The 22,483-nt window shown below is 39.5% G+C and overlaps 1 protein-coding gene across 2 annotated transcripts in view; it reads left to right on the top strand.

Annotated features, from left to right (window-relative positions):
* GTDC1 (glycosyltransferase like domain containing 1) overlaps positions 1-22,483 on the top strand; it is a 170,621-nt gene that overhangs the window by 37,952 nt on the left and 110,186 nt on the right. The window contains exon 4 of one of the 2 annotated variants that reach the window (XM_084209205.1): positions 14,490-14,700. In XM_084209205.1, coding sequence (XP_084065331.1) covers positions 14,519-14,700 — 182 coding nt within the window. In that variant the 5' untranslated portion in view covers positions 14,490-14,518. Of the gene's footprint in view, positions 1-14,489; positions 14,701-22,483 lie in introns of those variants that run through there. The other variant, XM_084209206.1, reaches the window with a different exon arrangement.

A 22,483-nucleotide genomic window follows, 5' to 3' on the forward strand; every position in this document is an offset into this window, starting at 1 on the left:
TGCCCACTTTCACAGGGAGGAATTCCTTCCCAATACCCCATCTAACCCTGACTTCTGTCCATGTGAAGCCATTCCCGCATGTCCTGTCCCTCCATCCCTTGTCCCCAGTCCCCTTCCAGCTCTCTTGGAGCCCCTTCCAGTGCTTAAAGGGGCTCTGAGCTCTCTCCTGAGCCTTTTCCTCCCAAGGTTTAACACCCCCAGCTCTCTGACTGTCAGATAAAATATTTTGTATGGCAGGTTCTTCTGAAAGGTCACCTTTATGGGGTGATTAAAAAGGAGTAGATGGGGTTTGTGTGCTGCAGAGGCAGATACAGATCCTGCTCAGCTGCAGTGTGTCTGGGAGGATCGTGGAACCATTGACCAGCAAATCCCATGAACAAGTAGCATTTGGTACTTTTCTGGCTGTAGCATGAAATAAGTGGGAGCAAGAAAGTGTCTGTGGGCAGAGCTTCTGTGTCTTGCAATTCAAGTAGTTCAGAAGCTTTAAAGTGCAAGAAATCACATGTAATGCTTAAAGAATCCAGCTGTAATTTTGAGAGCTGAAGGAGAAAACAGTGGCTGAACATTTATTGCAGCCTCCATATGATGAGAACAAGTTCTCAGAGCCTGCAAGATGCTGCTTGCAGTGTATATGAATAACAGAGCTACCTATTTTTACTGTGCACTGGCAAGTGTAGGCTCACTTCATTAGAGCAAGCAGTACAAACAAGATGTACTAGCTTGTGTCGTTTAAAAAAAGGGTCTAATTTAGCTTTTCATGCTGATTCTAAGATAAGAGAAATCAAGTCATAGAAAAATCGTATGACTTCAAAAACATTTTACAGTTATTTTGTAAAAAAATAATTTATCAGCTTGTATTTTAATATAAGTTTCTGTAACTTCAGTTGTCCCCATGTCCATTCAGAAACATCTATTGTGCCCGCTTGGTTTACAAAACATCAGAGATGGCCACTTTTATAGAGGACAGATTTGTTAAATTTGTGGAAATAGACAGGGAAGTGAAACTGGCAATTAGGCAAGGAAAATAAAGGAAAGAGAACTATGAAGCTTTTGCTTCTGAAACACTGAAGAAACTATTCAAACTGGAGGTTTTCTTATGAGGAATATGGCAGAATGGACAAAGAGAAGAGTGTTTGATTTTGTGGACTGTCAGATGGAGGATATGTTCATACACAGGTTGGAAGTGAGACTAGTTTGAGACAGAAAAAATTGGTATGTGACCCATCTAGGAAGGAGTTGATGTGCTGTTTGTAAGTAAATCCTCTGTTTTATCATTAAAAAAAAAATTAAAAGGTGATGTAGGACTAAGGAAAGGAAAGTGCAACATGAAGTAATGAGAAAAGAAGCTAAGAGAATAGGGAAAAACTTAGAAATTGTTAAGAAATGTAAGTGAAAAGAGGAAATCAGGGATTCAGTTTTTTGAGAAACAATTCATATGGTTTCAAGAAGTGTGGATTTTCCTTTTGAAGATGGAATTCATCAGCTATCCAGATGAAGAGGATACAATTTTGTCTCATTTTCATAATGAAATAATGGAAGTACAATCTGGGTAAAAGATGTATCTGTATTTTCTTGGAAGGGATGATGCTAATGATAAATTAATGCTGTTTTTCAGAATATTTTTCTCACATGTGGCAAAGTGTCAAGTAAAGTCCTGCTGGTTTGAAAGAGAAATATATTGTGGTGGTTGGGAGTAGGGACATACAAGTCATTGCTCCTTTCTTCTGCACTTGGTTTTACTGTAAAACTACTGTTGGGAAATGGTGCAAATCACAATTTTTAATTCAGGTTTTCTCATCTGTAAAGCAGAGATAACAATACCTACCTACCTCACAGGAGTGTTGCGAGGTTTAATTAATGTTTGTTAAGCTCTTCAGCATTTTTGGATAAAAGCAGATAAATTAAACCTCTTGTTGTTAATAATGGGAAAACCCCAGGCGGAAGGTCTAGTATGATTTTGGGGTTGGAGGGAGGAGATAGAATAATTGCAGTTTGTTGTTTCGAGCGTATTTAGACAGAACAATTGACAATGTTTGGTTAGAAGTTATATTATTAGTTCTGTGTAAGAATCCAAGCTTTTTCTTACAAATTGCTAGTAATTTGAGCTTGTACACAGTGTTTTGTTTTGTTTAAGAATCGTAATATGGTTGAGGTTGTGATGTAGTGTCAACCCCCTGCCATGGGCAGGGACACCTCCCAATATCCCAGGTTGCTCTAAGCCCCATCCAAGCTGGCCGTGGACACTTCAAGGCTTGGGACATGTTAATACAGATTAGGACTCCTCTGGCTTTGCAAAGTGGAATAAATCATCTATATTCCATTTTTGCTTCCACTGTAAAGTAAATGCCTTGTAGTCTGGCTCTCTATATACAAAACCAAACCAAGTATTTCTCTGTCATCAAACACTGTGTCAAGGTTTTTAGGACTGAAGTGTAGTATTTAGAGGCTGTGGGCTTTGGAATAACAAGTCAGTAGTAAGAAACACATGAAGTTCTGTGTATGCATGAATGTGTCTCTGCAGTATAATTTAAGCAACCCTGTAATATGGTCAGGAGGCAATTTTTTGAGAAAATCATTGACAAAAGTAATTGAGTGAAATTGTTGAGTGATAAGAAAATCAGTGGGGGATTAACCTTGCTAAAGCTTGTTTCTGAAGCTTTTTCCCCTATTCAAATAGGATATAGTCAAAGTAACCATTCTAGTTACAGTCAAAGGAAGTGCTGTGTGTATTCCCCAGCACATTTCTTAGAATCCACTGCGCCTGTAGACTCCAACTTTACAAACGTAGTGGTGTGTCAGCAACATCCCAGGTGTCATTATAAATGCCAGCAGTATGTAAGTGGTATTTGTAAATAAGCCCGAACAAGTGAAATGGTCTGTGTTAGTCAACCATTCTGCACCTTGGATACATTGAAGCTGATGCTTGGTTGAGTAGCTAAACTAAATATCAAGTGGTGTTACACAGCTTGAAAAGAAACTCAGCTCTAAAGAGAAAAAGCAGACTTTTTTCTTTCTAAGTCATTCTGTTAATGCCCAAGAAGATGTTTCCGTGAGTGTTAAGAAACCAACTGTCTATAGACTTTAGGAAAAATGGTTTATGGATCTCTCTTGCCCATGCTCATTCAGAGCTTCAATGGGGAGGCAGAGTGCTGCAGCTCTGAAGAGTAGCTTGAATCATCTTGCATGAATATTGCTCTCTCCAAGGATATTGGCATGCAAAACAGATTCTGTTCATCTTAGAGGATGTTGAATGCACCTCACACATGGCTTCATAACCACTTTGAGATGAACAGGCAGAGTTTGGATTATGTTCTTGTCAGTGGAAGCAAGTGTGTGTGTGATCAATGCAGATAGGTGGAAATAATTCCCTTTTCTCAAAGCATTTGCATGGTATTGCTTATTTTGGGTACCCCATCTGTGTTTTTTTCCACATGTATATTTTCTGAAGGGAACTTATTCTTTTCCTTCCTTCCCTTTCTCCTCCATCATAAGTATATTTTATCTTCAGTGGTCAAAGGGGGAGAGTGTCTTCCAGATTTATTTCTGCCTTAAATGTAGGGCTAAATCAGTTTCATGAGCACCTTTGAGTATGTACTACTTACAAAGCTTTGTGGGATTAGTCTCTGCTTAAACACTGATGGGAAAATGGGATCTGAAAATATTCAGAAAGATCTGCATCATTCACTCTGTACTAAGGCCTGTGTAACACCTCTCTTGGCTTCAGATCCACTTAATGAAAGTGATTTTTGAAAATCACAGCATAAATAGGTGATTTAAATATAGGTTTAATGTCAACTCTATAAACAAAACACCTCCAAATTTCTAGTCTAACCTTACTCTTCCGTCTGAAGCCATTCCCTGTGTCCTATCCCTCCAGGCCCATGTCCTAAGAGCCTCTCCAGCTCTCCTGAAGACCTTTGAGGCACCAAAAGGGACTCAGCGGTCTCTCTGGAGCCTTCTCTTCTCCAGGTGAACACTCCTAGCTTTCCCAGCCTGACTCCAGAGCTGAGGGGCTCCAGCCCTTGAAACATCCTCATGACCTCTTTTGGACCCACTCAAACAGGTCCAAGTACATGGAAAATAACCAGAAGTTTCAGCTGCAGCATTGCTGTGAGCCTGACTGCACATGGATCCCTGTTGTGAAGTAACACTGCCCTGAGATTACAGAGGTTTTCCCAAACTGTCCATATGCTGTTGTTCTCCAGGCCTCCAAGAGCTGCTTATGGCTGCTGTGAATGCTTAACTGGGGGTATTGCCAAAAATTTCCCAATGGCCAGAGTAACTGCACAACTCTGATGTCTGTAGTAGGAGTCAGAACAGATCTTTAACTTGCTGGCAAAGGCTGTGATATTTGTGGCTTTGAAATGAAGAAGTGGGAATATTAAGCACAGACCTTGCGTGTGTGAGGTGTGAGCGGTTTCTTGCATTGCCTTGTAATGGTATTTCTGGGATTTTTATCAGCAGTGTCAGCAAGAGCACCTACTAATAGCCAGCTAAACTTTAAATAGTTTGGATCTTCCAGTAATGACCTTAATTTAGTTCCTTCAGCTCTGAGCCCTGCAGTGAATATCTTTTGTTCTCTGCTCCCCTGTAGTCATGGCCATTATAAACCATACTTAATGTTCCTGAACTCCCAATCCTGGAAGTGTCCAAGGCCAGGCTGGGTGGGGTGTGGAGCTGTCTGCTCCAGTGTAAGGTGTCCTTGCCTGCAGGGTTGGAACAAGATAACCCTTAAGGTCTCTTCAAACCCAAACTATTCAGTGATTCTTAGTATTGTACCAGTGTGTGGGGGGAGTGTTCCAGGTTCTGTGGTGGTACAAGTGGAAGGAGATGGTAAGTGACAGCATAATTTTGGTTTTGCTGAGTGGGATGTTTTATTTTGATAAGGATTTTCAGGTTTTAAAGAAAAATTTTGTGAGTGTGGCTAGTTGCTCAAGCACAGTGTATGGTTTTCAGACAGGTTTTAAATGATTCCCAAGTGACCCTAAAGCTGAAAACCTAAGTGAGTTGTACTGATACATTCATGATTTATAATGAAGTCAAATTAAAAAAAATCCCTGTTTTTAATTCTTTTTGTTAAAGACTACAGTGCTGTTTGTGGGTTGTAGCCAGATTTTCTTATGTGCAATAAAAGCCAAGTTTTTAGGGCCCAGGCTTTTTTGAGCATGAGGATTTTAATGGCACTTTTCAGCCATCTGAGAAACTTCAAGGAAAAAATTTACATCTTGATGTCCTCTCTGAGTGTCCTTGCCTTGCTTTATCTGTGGCCCTGTTAAAAAGGGCCACACACTTGTTTAATGTCTGTTAGGGTCTCCCCCAGACATGAATATTTATTCGCTTTGCAGTATCTGTTTTGAAAACATCAGCTCAGAACCTAAACTTGTTTACAAAACAACCAAAATAACCTTCCAAAACAGATTGTTTTGAGATGCTTGTGTATCGCTTTTATTCATGGAAAACAAATATTTCCTGCAATGCTCACCATTTCAATTGGCAGATGATACCAGACATGTTTATTTAACTCGTGTCAGTGTTTTTCAGCTTTCTGCAATGTGTGTATCCATAGATACTTCCCAGTGGAGGAGGCAGACCCCTTAACTTTCTGATACTTGTGAAGTAAAATAAAATGTATGAATACGCTTTTCTTCGTTGCTTTAAGCCAATCCTTGAAGTAATTTGCAAGCTCTGCACACAAGAGGATAGAAACAAGTGACTTAAGTCATTAAATTTGCTATTCTTGGGTCAGCAGAGATGCTGGGGAACACTTGCAGTGAGCTGTCAGAAAGCATTTTGGCCAGAAACTGGAGCCTTTAATATTTCTAGAGCCCTTTCAGAGGGCTTAGTCAAAGCCTGCTAGGGAAATTATTTACAGGAAACAGGGTGCTGCACCACTAAATCAAATTGGCAACTCCTATTGTGCTGGATTTATAAATTGATGTGGGTAACATGTCATCTGCACGTCAAGTTGGAAATAAGATATAAATATTGTTAACATGGAAAAATATGTTCAGTGCTGTATGAAGCCCTCATTCAGTATTTGGTGGTGTTTGCTATTGACTCTGAGAGCTTTTGAGGGGTTTCTAAAAGCCATAATGTGGTGCTGGCTGCACAGAAGTTAATGAGAGGTATTTCTGTTCTTATGGCTTCAGAGCATGAAGCCCTGGTTCAGCTCTCTTCTGAGCTGAAAAGAGTTGGGCAAGTGAAAGACCAAAAATTTAATCTGTTGAATTTGAGTACTTAATATTTAAAATTGAGGGCTTTTTGTACAGGTAGCATTTCAGCCTTGAAGTTACTTAGAGTATCATACCCTCACTGCTGTAGGGATCCAGTACTTAAATGTTGCATCTCATAAACAAACAATAACTTTATTCTCTTCCCTTGATTAAGGATTTCATAGGTTGGCAAAATCCTCACGATTGCCCTTTTTATGTTCCTTTATTTGCAGGTCTTAAGGTGAAAAACATGACAGGTACATTTGGCTCCCCTTTTGAAGTCCATTTTCCATCATGGTTGAAATATATTTTGAAGTAATCTTACTGAAATGTCTTGTGAACTTTGCATCACAGAATGGTTTGTGTTGGAAAAGACCTTAAAGCTCATCCTGTTCCCACCTCCTGCTGTGGGCAGGACATATTCCACTATCCCAGGTTGCTCCAAGCCTTGTCCAACCCAGCCTTGGACACTTCCAGGGATCCAGGGGCAGCCACAGCTTCTCTGGGCAACCTGTGCCAGGCCCTCACTGCCCTCACAGGGAAGAATTTTGTCCTCATATCTCATCTAACCCTCTCAGTGTGAATCTGTTCCCTGTGTCCTGTCCCTCCATCCCTTGTCCCCAGTCCCTCTCCAGGTCTCCTGGAGCCCCTTTAGGCTCTGGCAGGGGCTGTGAGGTCTCCCTGGAGCCTCCTCTCCCCCAGCTCTCCCAGCCTGGCTTTACCAAGTCCACATCTCTCTTGCACTGAGCACTCCAGAGCTGGATGCAGCTCTGCAGTTGGGATCTCATGGGAGCAGAGGGGCAGCATCCCCTTCCTTGACCTACTGCCCCCATGGCTTTGGATGCAGCTCAGGACAGAGTTAGCTTTCTGGCCACTGCCCCCCTGTGTGTGGGGCCCCTCCCTGATTTCACAGCTGAACTCCATTTGACAGTAGATCTCGTTGCATCCTTTTCGTGGACTCAAGGTGTGACTGAAGATGCAGATCCTTTCATCACATATTCAAAGGGATACCTTCTGACTGCAAAAGAAATCTGGCTTGTGCCCACTCAAGTGTTGCTGCCAAACATCTCAGGCTACCAAGCCTAATGTTTGAATTAACTCTTGCAATTCCAGCTTTTTTATAAGAGCAGTTTAATTCCTCAATCCCAAGTTCTGTTGACACAAGAATGATTTGGTCTTCATTTAGCATTTTGCTACTTCAAATTTGCTGGGGAAAACAAATCAACTTTTTGATGTGGGTTGATTTTTATTACTTCACAGAGTGACTAATGATGGCTTCTAGCAAATGCTTTGTCTTTTAATCAATTGGCTAATATGCACTGTAGACTGTGACTTTCAAATAAATTAGTTAAAATATTTGTGACTTTTAAAAAATGAACACATACGCTCTTTAAACTGGCCATGAATGCACATTGTAATTCTTACCTTCTGTACAGAAACTGGTCTGAAGCTCAGAGCGTGTGGAGCACATTTCTCATCATATTCCTAATAAATCGGAGGAATTTCAAAATGCCAGCCCATTATTACCAGACTGGGACTTTTTCTATAATAGGGAACTAGCAACTAATATGTCTCCTGTCAAGTTTAAAAATAGTGCTACATCTCCCATTACCACACCTATTAGTTCCCTCTCCTCTCGGAGATACTCTAAATCAAGGATCCTTCATCTATTTGAACCTAATGTAAGCCTTCAGCATCATCAGTGCTATCAAATTTATAGTCATAGGTGCAGCACTGGAAATGTTGAGTCCTGTAAACTGAGTCGATCCTTCACATGCTGTAAACACACTGCAAATAAGTTGGATAAAGCCAACATATCATTTAACAACTTTAGCAGTCTGTTAAAATCAGTTTTCATTTTTCTGGGCTTCTGAATTACATGGCAAATGGGAGCTTATAATTAACTGTTAAATCTGAATAACTAATTTTCTCTCAGATCCAATTGCAAACCTGGCATATTCTCATATGAAGTTATACTCTCATATTAGAGCTGTATTTTTTTTTTTTACCTTGTTTAAAAAAATCCTGTTTGTGGTGGAAGAGCTCCTCAAAATAATGTAAAACTTTTTGTGGAGATAATTATTTAATATTTTCTGCTCTGCAGCATACTCATGTCAACTTCTGTAAATCTGTTTGGATCATTAAAGGGAGGAGACAGAGGAACAAAGCCTGTGGAAGAGTTAATTGCGTTTGCTGGTGATGGGTGACGGTGACTGTAGTTGTTTCCCTGGCAGAGCGTGGCCCTGGTTCTCCATCACACCTCTTCTGTGTCTTTTCCCCTTCTATCTTGCTTTTCTTTGGAGGAAAATTTTATCCTAATTAGATACTAACAATGCTTAATTTGCCTTTGTAAATCTGAATTTGTGAAGGTAGTTTGCAGAGTACTGAGTATCCCTCATGCCCTGTCCTGAGTAGTATTTAGTTCCATGTATGCAATTTAGGAGGTCAATTAGACACAAAGAAACCAAGTTGCATTTTGTAATTGCCATTCCCAATGTGCTGAGGGATCAGCACATCAGTCAGGGAAACTTCCCTGAAAATTTATCTTTGGAGTGCTGTGCTCCATAGGGGGATGGAGGCTTCCCCACAGAGGTAGCTTTGACTGTTGTGGTTTTGAGTTAACCATAAATGTGATGCACAGATGTCTTTCTCCACTGGAAAAAAGTAGAAATTGCAATAATTTATTCAGTATAGATTAAGATCTTCAAAGATGTTGATTGAGGATGGCTAGAAGTATAGATGCAAAATATTTATGATAGTCTCAGACTGTTTCAGGGAAGAAGGTAAAAAGAAAATTCAAGGGATTAATTTTTTTTGTAGCTGGAAAAAAACAAATATAATTTACAGCAGAAAATTATGAAGGTCATTAGTACCTTTGCCTAGATAAAATCATAAAACTGTTTAAATTCTGAGTTTCAAAATGTGTACACCACATATGCATTAACATATTTTTCCTAAGGATTTATAGCAATATTGTTAACTTATCATTCACAGGGTAATGCACAGATTTTACAGCACGTTACTTTCTAAATGCATAAACTCCAAAAGGAGCCTTAGCTGTCTCTTGTGTCAGGGTGTCTCTGGATTAATAGCCATGGGACATCTTAAAAATCTTGACTTCCAATTCCTGCTCCTCCATCTCAGGGTTGAAAATCCAGACATAACTGAACCCGGCAGTCCTCACAATTTGATTAAGATCAAACCAATTCTTTAAAAATTATGTTATTTGCAATTCTGATTGCATCACAGAATCACAGAATGGTTTGGATTGGAGGGGACTTTAAACCTCATCCCCCTGCCATGGGCAGGGACACGTTCCACTGTCCCAGGCTGCTCCAAGTCCCATCCAGACTGGCCTTGGATGCTTCCAGAGATCCAGGGGCATCCACAGCTTCCCCTGTGCCAGGGCCTCTCCACCATGACAGGGAAGAATTTCCTCCCAGTTTCTAATGTAAACCTACCTTCCTTCAGTTTAAAGACATTCTCCTGTACTGTACAAGGGCATGGAGTGACGTTCTGTCACTCCGTGCCCTTGTACAGTAAAAATGAGATGTGGTATTTTAGTGAAACCAAAGCAGGCCAGGAAATCCATGCAGGTTTCATTCCTTGCTGCCTCCAGGTAATGGTAAATTTTGGTATTCTGTAGGTGTTTGCAGCTCTCAGGTTGTGTACATGGGCCAGACTGTGGTTTATGGGTGTCACCAGTAAATTAATGTTACTGCTGCTCAGCCATCCAAATACAGGTGAACAATTTTGGTTTACCACATTCTCAAAAGAAGTGGAGGTTTTCTTGCTTTTTCCAGTTGGTTTATATAAAAGATAAATTGTCATTCTCGTTTATGCAGTATAGTAATGACAAACCTCAGAACTGGTACTTTTGGGTGATCTAAATACAAGTTAAATTTTGGTTAAACCTTAAGATGTGATTGTGTTTAAGGTACAGCTTTGGGGTTTCGGTGAGTCACTGTCGTGAGTGGGAGGGCAATGCTGGCTCTTTCAATCTCTGGGTGTGTATTTGCAGCACATCCCCAATTCAGGTAGGGATGGAAAGGAGGAGGGACAGAGGAGGAAAGGTAAGAACTTTCAAAAGTCCTTTGGAAAATAACATTTTATTGCACTTTAGAACGTGGAAATTTTTTGCCTTTGTCAGCCATCACAGCGAGCTTTTGTGAAACCATCAAAGCCATCAAAAAAGGTTTAAGTATGCTGATGTCCACAGGTTGTACCTGGTGGGTTTTACAGTGGGTTGAGTTACGACACTCTGAACCACGTGTGCTCAGATATGGCAGCGGAATAAATTTCTCATATGTGTGGGACTGTGACGGTTAAAACAATCATTACTGAAACCATATACCTTATTTCCTGTAACTAATAGCAGATCTCTACCTGTGGAATATATTAACAATTATTCCTTTGGGTTTGGATGGTTGCTCAGCTGTTTTGTTGGACAGATACTTAGACGTGGTCTGTAATTTATGTTGTCTGAGTACGTCAATGAACAGAGCTAATTATGGCTTCCTGATGTGAGCTATGCTGATGTTTGTGAAACCACACTTCTGCATATAAGAGTGAATGTGTGTTCTTTAATAAATTGTGGAAAATGATGGGTTTTCTCTGCCTAGGTTGGTTAACGAAAGTACCTAAGTTGGCATTCACCTAGAGTTTAAAAAGAAGCCATGGTTTTGTGTCTGGTTGAACAGTTAATTCTTCCATGTCTTTAAAGATAATTTTTATTTATTACTCTGTACAGTATTCAGACTTCCTTTTAAAAGGAAATTATTGGTTCAAACAGCAGTGGCCCTTTCAGGGACTCCATCACTACCCAGTGTGGGGTAGAGCTGCAGCAAGTGACAAAAGTCCTGGCTGAATGTCACCGTGAGCTTCTGGCTTTGAGACAGCACCTAATTACCCACCTGCACTTCTCAGTACTTCAGTATACCTCTGTATTAGTCATGTCATTTGGACGCTGTTACCACTTTGAAGGTTATTTTTTTTTTCAGATGTGTAATGTGTATCCTGAGGAATGTGCTGCTCTGCATGGTAAAGACAGAGTAGGAAATTTTCAAAGGAAAGGATCCTGCAGCCGTGTGGATGGGGTTGAGCTGTTTGAGGAACACCCAGGATTGCTGGCTCCAGAGAGGAAATACTGTAATGAGAAAGGGGAAGCAGTTCTGTTTTTCTAATATTTGTTGTTTTCTTTGAAATGGGGAAAAGAATACCTGGAGTGATTTATATTTAATTGAGGATTGCATTCCATCAGATACGGTGAATGTTCTCAGGCCATTTATCAGCTGTGTCTTTTGGAGACCTCTGAGGAGTTTATGGTACATATTTACCTTAACTTGGTTGGGTCAAGGGAAATAAAGCAAAAATAATAGCTGTTATTTTTGTATGTGAACAAAACTGGAAGTCATGTGGGTGAAATATGAGCCAAACGACTGGTCCTACCTCCTCTGTGTCTAAGTACAAGAAATTATTAGTTATATGTAATATAATTTCCTTAGCATTATCAGTGTATCTTTTAAAAACAGAAGATTTATTGACTTTTTAGTTGCTTCATCTTACTCAAGCCCTGAAGTGAATGTAACATATATTGTACTGCCATTGTCCTTTAGTAGTATCTTATGTAGGTAGCATCTTATTAAAAAAAAACAAACAGATGACAAAAAGGAATAAAATAAACCATATACTGCTTCTTAAATAACATTGTAACATTTTTTCTGAATTGAATTTGGTGTATATTGCTGGTAATGTACAGAGATCACACAACAACAGAATCCTACAAGTGCTAGTGAGGATTTCAATAAGCAGTACCTACATTTTTTGGAGCGAGTGAGTTTTGTAAGAAAACCTTTGAGCTTTAGGTCGTCTCTGAAAAAAAATGTGTCAGTGCTGATTGTCACCCTCATGGGCTGCTGCCACGGGGTCTCTGAGTGTTATTGTCAAGAATTACATATCAAGAGCTATCTTAACACCCACTCCACGACACATCCACGATTCAACCCAGTTTCCCAATGTAAATAGCCAAAGGGGGTTTATTGTATAGTAATGGTTGTGTATTGCAGTTTCCCTAATAGATCTAAAGGTAGGTAAATGCAGAATAATTAAGTAAATGTCAGGGTCTTTAAGCAGGAGGAAACACGAGGACTGAGCAATCTCTTACCGTCAGCATGTACAGTCATTCTCTGTTCCCGTGAGGGATGTACAGTGAAAACTGGTGCAAAATAAAACCAAAGAGCACAGTGTGGGTTCAGCTAAACCTGGTGATAAAACCAGTTTCAGAACTAGTCTGGTGAAGTGTGATCTGATCAGATGCTTCATGAACAAATTGCTTTATTAGTGATACTGCTAATGATTTGTAAATTAGTTGCAAGCCTCCCTGAGTGACTGACTCAGTGGCATTTACCAACTTTTCACATACCCCGTTTTTAGGGCCTGAATTTATAAAACGCTTCCCTTTAGTCCCTTGAATTAAATTTTCGGTGGCATTTGATGACAAGCATAGCATGATTAATTACAAATTGTTCTTTAGGTGAATAGTGCAGATTCTAAACCACAGCTTGTGTTTTTATAGCAGTTATTACCCTGCAGGCTCCAAAAGGGCTTTGGAGGAGAGAGTATGATTTTGGTTACATCATTGTAAATTCAGAAAACGTCAATGATCTCAAAAGTGTGATTTTTTTGAAATTAGGTCAGTGGAAAAGAGATCAGAAACTGCTTTGCTACCTGAAAAGAAGCAAGCTCCAAAATGAAGTATCTGCTTCCAGATGGCTTTCCTTTTGGCTTTGCGAAGAACGTAATTGTTAAAACAAGTAATTTATTTGAAATATTATGGAGGAGTGAATAACGGAGCAAATGATAATCTGAATCCAGGCTGGATTAGGAAAATTGGAGCATGGAATGTTTTTTTCTTTTGCTGATTGTTCTGTTATGACCCAGAAGCTCTACATTGCCATTTCATCTGGCACCATGGTGGGCCAACAACAAAAAACAACCTAAAGGTTTCTTATGTTTTGTCTCCCAATTAAATTGATTCAGTGTTTGGATTTTTGTTGGTGGTTAACTGATCTTTTGATAGCCACAGTACACTTAAAAGGCTTTTTGTTTTTTTTCTGCCCCATGATTACAGAATACATAATATTTTTACCTGATCTTGAATCAAGCTAAATTTCTCAACTATGGCTGAGATGATGATTGAGATTTTCAGGAGAGTCTGTAGTTCTCTGTTGAATTCTCATTTCTTGTCACCAGAGGTTTTGGTAAGATAGGGATTGCAGTCTGAAACCACTAGAAATTGCAGGTCAGGAAATGGGTGTAAGGTCTTGCAATGTACATTGTCAAACAGGAGTCCGGAGTAACTGAGTTTGGCAGGGAGTCTATCATTCTTAGGGAGTGTTCAGAGGGAAACCATCAGAGAGGTGTTTGTGGATGGTGAACACCTTTCAGGGTTTTGCTTTCAGCTTTTGTGTGTGGTGGCTTTGCTCGAAGCATGTGAAAAGCAGCTTTTGAGTACCCCAAGGGTGTGACTCATGAGGGCGATGAGCAATAGTCACCGGGTTTTCATCTGTCCCCTTGCTTTGGGCAGCCCGTTCTGCATCCTGTTTGTGAGCAGCTCTTTGTGGCTTTTTGTCTCAGAGCTTCCTTGAGCCTCCTCTAGTGTTCTCTTCCACCCACTTTGGAGTACTCAGAAAAAATAGGGTGGTTTACATCTCCTGTTGTTGCTGGGGTTGTGATCCCAGCTCCCAGCAATGCAGGAGGGTGTCGTGGGGAATGTCCCGACTGCATCTCCTCAACCTGCTCTTTGCCTTTAAATCTCTTACCCAAATCACTGTTACTGGCAACTGTTTTGGCTGAAGTGTGTTTGAATTGCTCTTTAATTTTCTCTGCCATCAGGAAAAGGAGAATGAATGAATAAGCTACATTCTAAGTTATGGAATAATTGACCGTATTAGGGAGTTAGTTGGTAAAGTAAAGCTGTTTTTAAATATCAGATTGAAAACAAACCCATAAATTTAAAATACAATGTGTTCCTAAGTCTTGCACATTTTCATTCATTTAAAATTTACAGACAGTATCTTTTAAAGGTCAAAATAATCTAGTCATCATAATTGCTAAGTAGCCTTTTCTGAAGTAAACTCATTAATATAATATTAAGGATGTATTACAAGGCCTTGCAGTATATTTCTTCTTTTTCCAATATAATTTTAAGTAGTAACAATAACAATAATAATAAAGATATGTTTCTAAAGTAAAATGCTTCTCTGTTTTCCTTTTCAGGTTTCAGACAGTTCTGAAATGCTTGGAAAATGAGTGTCCTTCTCATTGAACCCTTTTATGGTGGCTCCCACAAACAGCTGATGGATCTTCTCCAGGAAGAGCTACAAGAAGATTGTGTCCTCTGCACACTCCCAGCCAAGAAGTGGCATTGGAAGGCACGGACTTCTGCTCTTTATTTCATGCAAACAGTGCCAACAAGTTCTAATTACAGGTAACCAAGGGATTGAATAATTTCTAAACTCAAATTACGCGGATGCCTTCAACCAGGTCTCTTGAACTCACTCCTTGTGTGTATGCAAGGGTGTGTGTGAGAGCAATTAGGGGCTTGCAGGGGACAGCACAGGTTTTTGTTCTTGGGGTATAACTGAGAAATGATATGTTTTATTTAGAATTTCCAGGACTGTTTTATCTTGCATCTCCCGTCCGTGAGAGTCTCTCAATATCTGGGTACCTGATGTCTATACATGTATGTGTATCTCTTATTTGAAATTTATCATGTGAGCTCAGTCATTCTGAAAGGTTTAAACTGTGCTTCACAGATTAGGCTGAGAGATGGCACAGATGTGAACGCTGCAAGCTTCCTCACGTGCCCTCCCATGTATCTATTAGCGAGTCTGATTTATCAGTGTCCTGCTCAGGCTGACCTGGAGGATTAAGGGAGCAGTTTTATCTTAATGATGGTCCAGTTCAGTAACGTGCCAGCAACTGTGGGTGTCAATTATACATTTATGTAAGTGGCAAATTTCCATCAGCTAGAACCTGGGCTGATAAAAAGAGGCGATTTAGGTCGACAAGATAGCTATCACATGGTGAGAATCAGCCCCCCCAGAGCCAAGCTGTCTCTAAACCCAGCAGTTTTGCTTGGCCTACCTGATCAGATTAGATGTGGCGAGGTGATTGTCTGGAGCAGGGAGATAGAGCTTTGCTCACAGCATGCAGAACATTGTGTGGGGACTGTGCACCTTCATGGGGAGAGACTGTTCATGCACAGAGTTCTTTTAGCTCAAGCAGCTGCAGAATGAACTTCAGGAGGACTCTGAGCACCCCTCAATGATGTGCCAACGAGTTGCAGTTCAGAACTGGGTCTGGTATTTTTTACTGTGAGCGAGTAGGTGCTTCCTGAGGAAGGAATATAATTTTTCAAGAGTAGATTTGTGCTGTAGAAGGGTGTGTTTGCTCAGTGTTACCCAGCACAATGTCTAAGCCATCTTGGAGCACATATTGTGTAAATGAACACCTTTCCTGTGCCTGCTTTTGGCTCCCATTTAAAATAATCTCCCACCTCAAGCCAAACGTTATAATTAATTTTCCCCGTTTTGTCTTGTGAGAGGCATTTAGCGTTGGTTTCCTCTTGCTTTCTTTTTGCAACAGTTTTGTTTTGGAGGAGTGTACATGACAAACTGTTATGTAAATTTGTCTTGTATCACAACCACATCCTCCAACGCATCACAATGTTATCTGTGTTCCTTCAAGGTCAGCAGCCCAAGCTGTCCAGCACTAACTGCATTAAACTAATCAGACATCACTCATAGACATACACTTCATTAGTTTAACTTACAGTTACATTGACCTAAGATAACTTAACTCCAATTTGTCAAGTAACCCACATCTTGGGGAAAGGGGGAGGGAGCGCTGACAAAAAAAACCAAAAAAAGCAAAATCCCACAAAAAACCCAACAACCCAACAAAAAAAAACCTCAACCCAGCAGCCTGAAAACTCACTTGAAGTTAATAAACTTGCAATCTGTCATAGACTTATGTGCAAATACAACCTTTACTGACAGCAAATAAATCTGATCTAACCAATGGAGCTTCTTAAGGAGAGGAAAGTGTTTTCTTTGCTGGTGCTGTTCGGGTTGGAGCAGAGGGAATCAAACAGTCAAAGTTGACAAAGATGCGATGGTTAAAATAGAATTTGTACCTTGTCCTCGCAGGCAGCATAAAATTTTAGGATCAAGGGCTGATATGGCTGGTGAGAGGAAAACTGATTAGAGGTACCTTCTACTTTACTTGCACATTTTTAATGTTTGTTTTGTAATTGAATGTTTCGATTATTTTATTAAATAGAAAGTGTAGGTGCATCAGATTCAACCTAGTAAGGATGACTACTCTCCTATTAGAAAACACATTGATTAAAATTAATTTTAATCCTGTTATTTCTAAGCTTTCTAATAACCACTGAAGATCAGCTTCCCAGGTAGCAGTTTGTAAAGACAAAATTCCATTGTAAACTGGCAATACTGAATGTTCAGAATTGCACATTTAAATATTTCAACCTTCTTGTAAGGTCGTGGAAAATACCAAATTTGCATTACTTATAATATTGATATTATTTACAGAAAAAAACCCTTTCTTTTATAAGTGCTTTCCATAAATGTGACGTTTCGTAAATACCTTGTTTTTATTTGTATGTTTAGTAGCGCAGAAAGGTCACGGATATTTCAAGTGCAAACACTTGTGATAACAGAGCTGCCTTACTAAATCTTTATGTTCAAACTGTACTTTATTTCAAGATCCTGGTGCATGTGAGAAGTAATACTGATGCTCTTAAGTCTGATGTATTTTAGAGAAGTAGTGTAGATATGTTTTAAAGAACTTAGACATCTATCCATATAAGCTTTTTGGGAGCAGGAAGGTTTGTTAGTTTAAATGTGACACTCAGAGAGTTAAGGAATAGTGTTAATAAGTGCTTTTGACACAAAGGATGCAGTGCAGAGCCGTAGATGTTAAAATCAGACCCTCTGCAGTGAGCAGAGTTTCTGTGATGAACTTGCTAATTGTTTTATCAGAGAACAGACGTGTCCTCCCTTGACACAAACTAAAGCTGAGTTGGTAACGAACAGGGCATTTAATGTTACTTTTGTGAACTGTACGGCCGCTCTCTTGGTGTGCAGGAACGTGATGTTCCAAGAACATGGAGATCTCCCCAGGATTGTCACAGGGAGAAGGTGTCCTCACCCTCCGCAGGGAACACACAGAGCTGTTGCGGGAGATATCGGGCGCTCGGTGTTCGATCTGCAGGACTGCCTGGATTCGTATTAATTCCCCAATGCAAAGTCCGTGCTGCATTTCTTCAGAAAATTTTGCTTTTCTGTTTTCTTGGCTTTGTTGAGCAATGTGTTAAACCAGCTCATGTTTTCCTTCATCTTCTGAGAGGAGCATGGGAGCCCTGAGGAGTGGGAAGCCCAAGCATGCAGAATCCTTTCAATTTAGAAGGCCAGAAGGAGAATTTAAAGGTGGATCACTTGCCTAGAGATCTTGGAATGATTGCATAGATTGATGTGCAGCAGCCACAGACTGAGTTTCAATTGCTGTAGAGTAACAGATGATTTTTCCCTAATTTGAAAGAAGGTGTTTGGATGTTGCATTGGTACGAGGAGTTTCATTCTTGTGGTGGCAGTTTCCAAATCTCAGCATTTGAAGTGCACTGAAAAAGGGAGGAATTACAGTCTGCTTTCTCTAGACAAGGTTTTCAACCATCTGAGAGTTTTGTTAGCAGTTGGTGGGATATTATCTTCATTCCATGGATTTGGAAGGTCCAGCAGAGCCTCCTCAGGCTGCTGGCACTCTACAGAGCTGCTGTGCTCACTGCTTTTGTCTCCCAACTTCTTCAGACAGCTTCAGCTTCTTGATAAATGTGGGTGTCTGATCTTTAGCCTAAAGTTATTTTCCATAGCACACAGACTATTCTGTAATTCTAGAAAGCATGTAAAAGGAGAAATTTTTTTAGCCTTTTAAAAATTCTTAATTCAAGGGAAGTTCTCAAATTTGAAAATACTGTTGCACAATTTAATGAAAAACAAAAATGCTTTTCTTTTTCCTGTAATTATTTTCTTTATTACAGTGAGCAGTCTATTAAATTATAGATAGTAAAACACTGGTATGATACATTAGATGAAAGGAGTTTATCTTCTAGGAGCTATCCTCTACAAAATATTCAATCTCCAAAAAGTTAGTAGCATAAAACTGTAAAACAGAGTGACTAAATTCAGAGTAGCTTCCAGTGTGTTTTTATTAGCACTGCTATATTATTTTAAATATATATATATAAATATTATGTATAACATTCAGTATTGCCCCCCAGGTAGCTGTTCATATGAATAAAGATTTTATTTGTAACAGATTCTAGCCCTGAAATACCCCTAGGGTAAATGTTAGCATATATATACCCCTTGATATCTGACAACTATATTTTAAAGACAAATTCTGTGCTTTTTACGTTTTACAAAAGAGAAAACAAATTATTGTTTTCAATTAATAGAACTCTGGCAAAAAACCCCAACCTGGGGGTGGTGTTCAGCAAAGGAGAATACATTTTGACAGTATATAATGTAGATGTGGCTGTTTCTTGACTTTATTTTTTTTTAATATTCTATTAAAATCTACTAGATTTAAGACTGTTTCAGATCTGATGCTTTAGTTCTATTCTATAAGCAGAAAATGCATTATAATAGAGTGAATTCTGGTGGGCTGTGTCCCTTAAATACCTTAAAAAAACAACCCTTTGCATTTAAATTTTTTTTTCCAGTGAGCATTTCAATCTTTCTGAAAACATAACACTGTGTGCATGTGTGACCATTTGCAAGCTTGAGGATTTAACTGTTTTCTAGATACTTTGTTTGCAGAAACATTCCTGCATGCCCTGGAGAAGGTGTTTGAGGATGTAACTCAAAGCAGGGCAGGGCAAATTTCATTAAATCTGAATACATAGATACTCATTTGTGCTGGAAACATTCCTGCCTGTTTACATCTTTCTGTAAAATACTGGAAATGTTTATATAATCTTTGTGGGAACTGCAGTAATTTGTCCTGCATTAGAGGCCATCCTAGAATTTGACCCTCATGATGCACAGGTAAGGAATAAATAAATTGTGTGTATGAATAGTACATAAGTTAAAAGAAGGTAACCAATTACCTACAAATTAAAAGAAAAAGATGATCTGATACTGTTTGGGATTTTTTTGGGCATATTTTATGGTGTTTGATTTTATGTATAGGTGAATAAACATAAACCTCATTCATTAACTACTAAGAGTGTGTATTTTGATGTAGCTGCTCAAATTCCCTGCATTTGAAGATGGGACATGTCTCATCTCTTTGGAATTACTGAATAATTTTCTGCCCAGAGGTTGCCTTGGTTTCACCCCATGTTTTTGTTGCCCTTTGTGTTTTAACTGCAGTTTTGTGTGGGGCACAGTGGGATGTGCTCCTGGAAAGGAAGGGAATGTGCTCCTAGAAATCCCTTGTGCTTTGATGAGGTGATGTAAAGGCAGGAATATATAAGGTGGCTAAATGTAATATCCAGTATGCCATAAGGACAGGGTTCAGGTCTCCTAGAAACACATAATCACAGACTGGGTTGGGTTGGAGGTGACCGTGTCATTCCAACATCTTTGCCATGTGCAGGGGCTCCTTCCACTAGACCAGGTTTCTCCAATCACTATCCAAGCTAGCCTTAAACACTTCTTTGATTAAAAATACCAGTGGGTGTAACTCACTGGTGGGTACAAATCTCCACATTCTCACTTTGTTGTGGAGGTGCCCAGAGGAAGGTGTGGCAGCCCCTGCTTCGCCCTGCGCTCCGCTTTTCCACTCCCTCACTGAACAAAGGGTCATTATTGCTTTAATTCCATTAGTGCTAAACTTGCTTGGGGATTTTTTCCCCCTGAACAAACCATTTTGAGTTCACCCAGGTTAGTTCACACGGGCTGGTGCAAACGCACACACGTTTGTCCTGCCCACGCTCCGAGGGAGCTGGCTGGGAGTTCGCTCCACTCCGGGGGCCAGATGGCCGTCCTAGCACCACGTTGAGCCTCAACCAATAAACCCTACTGAGATACGAGACACAGGCACCATGTACTGAGCTAAAACAACTTGGTGACTTCTGACCAGAGCTGGCTGGTGTCCAGCCAGCTTTGAGTGTAAGCACAGAGAATATACGTCCATATGGAATGGCACGAAGCTCCACCGCTCAGCACAGATGATGCCCTCCACTGCTGTAGCCCTGGATAATAGAGGGTGTCCCAGCCTGGATAAGGGGTGTGAAATTCTTTCTGCTGAGGGAGAACTTGGAGGCCATCTGATGCTGGAAAAACGTAACATGGGAATGAATGCATGTGTAAAAGTGGGTTTTACTTGATTTAGGTTATTATCGCCCCAAACCTGTTCTGGAAGCTTCTTCTGAAAAATGTTAACGGTCAAAGAGAATTTTGCAAGGGGAGCATATTATCAAATGGATTTGAGAACGATTTTTAGCAGAATGCTAATATAAATCAAGGTGTGAAAGTTAACAGAAAAAGGGTTTAGAATCATAATTAATTTGGTTTTTTTTGATTGGTGAAGATAGTGTAAATAAAAGCGAATTATGAAATAATTGGTAAAAAAATAAATTAGTCTGGTAAAAAGACTTAACCCAGTAAAAAATGAAGTAAAAAATTAGGGAGGGTCTAGAGGCAAAATCACTTCCTATTGAGGATAACAGCACTGCTGTTGTTTCTCTGCTCACAACCAGACTGCGAAAATTTCCTTTTCAATGTGATGGAGAGAGGCTGCCTGAAAAGTTTTTGTGAAGCTGATGAAGGAGGTGGGATGTCCTTTTGAGGGAGATGAATTCTCTTGCTCTGAAGGGCCAGAAACAATGCTCTGGTGCTCAAAAGTCCTTGTACAGCACCATGATTTAAGAACAAATGTTTTTTTATTCTTAGCTCTGGCTGCCGAAAAACTTGGAGGGGGCGATCCAATAAGAACAGCAAAAAAAATCTTCTAAAACCAGGACAAAAAAACCTCCCAAGTAAACTACCTGAAATTTATTCAGGCAGACAGCAATGTGATCTTAAACATTCACTTTGCATTAATCAACTTTGCCTCAGATAAAATGCTGGCAGATGGTAGCTATTCATTTTAAAAGTGACAGGTTTTCTTTACGTTTTTGTGTGGAAACCCCCACATGCACTCTTCCCTCCAAAAACTTTGCTTGGTTAATTTGTCCAACATGCTTTTTTTTTTATCCCCCCCCCCTTAAATACACTCCCATTATTAGGCAATTTCACAATTTGGATAGTTAAAAGAGGGTTTAGATGAGTTTAAATGCAGGCTCCTTCCTTTGAAGTCAGGGGAAGTGTATATTTGGGAGCTGAGTTTTGGCAGAAGTAAGCTGGGAATGATGAGGATGATGCGGGGAGAGGTGCGGGCCGGGGAGGACGCGGGCTGGGACTGCTGGGTGATCTGTGCAAAGTGCTAATGTGAAATGGCAGTTGTCTGTTTGATGTGTAAAAGATTTGCCGAAATTCCAGCAAAATATTCTGATGAGAGAAGGAAAGAACAGTCTGGGTTTTCAAACCCTAGCATGTGTTTTCCTTTATGTTCTCAAATGCCGGGTGAAATCCTTATTTTTCTTTCTAAAATGAATTTTATGAATCACCTGGAGAATTGATATTTACATTGCTGGCAGTAAAATGTAATGAAATTGTGCATTATGATTCAGTATTTCTGCACTTAGGATTTTAATGAGGATTTTATCTGTCCTTTTAAATGGTTGCTGTGTATATATTTTATTTCTAGATTAGTTATGGATTACATTTCTATTTTCAAATAACAAACATATACACTACTATATTATAAAGAATATGATACTTTCCACAATTCATTGTCATTCCAGCCCATAACACTAATTTGATCTTCCAAAGGGAAAGTAAAAAAGGCTTTAGTTTGCATCTAATAAAGAGAAAAATATTGATTTTTCCCCCTTTTTTTTTTTTTTTGGTGCTTCATTTTTTCCTAATCTCAGATTGTTTTTTGTTTTTTCGTTTTTTTTTTTTTTTAACTAAGAAGTAAATATTACAAATTTTGTCAGATACTTGCTTTGCACATGATTTAGATTTATAGCTTTGTTTTCTGGTGTCATAAGCAACTAATTTTCTTAATGAGTACCCACAACTAGACTGTGTTTTGTGAATTGATGCATGATGAAAAAGAATTTTACATTGTACAAACTG

Source organism: Fringilla coelebs (assembly GCF_963513975.1).
Source record: "Fringilla coelebs genome assembly, chromosome: 7".
In the NCBI taxonomy this organism is placed as follows: Eukaryota; Metazoa; Chordata; class Aves; order Passeriformes; family Fringillidae; genus Fringilla; species Fringilla coelebs.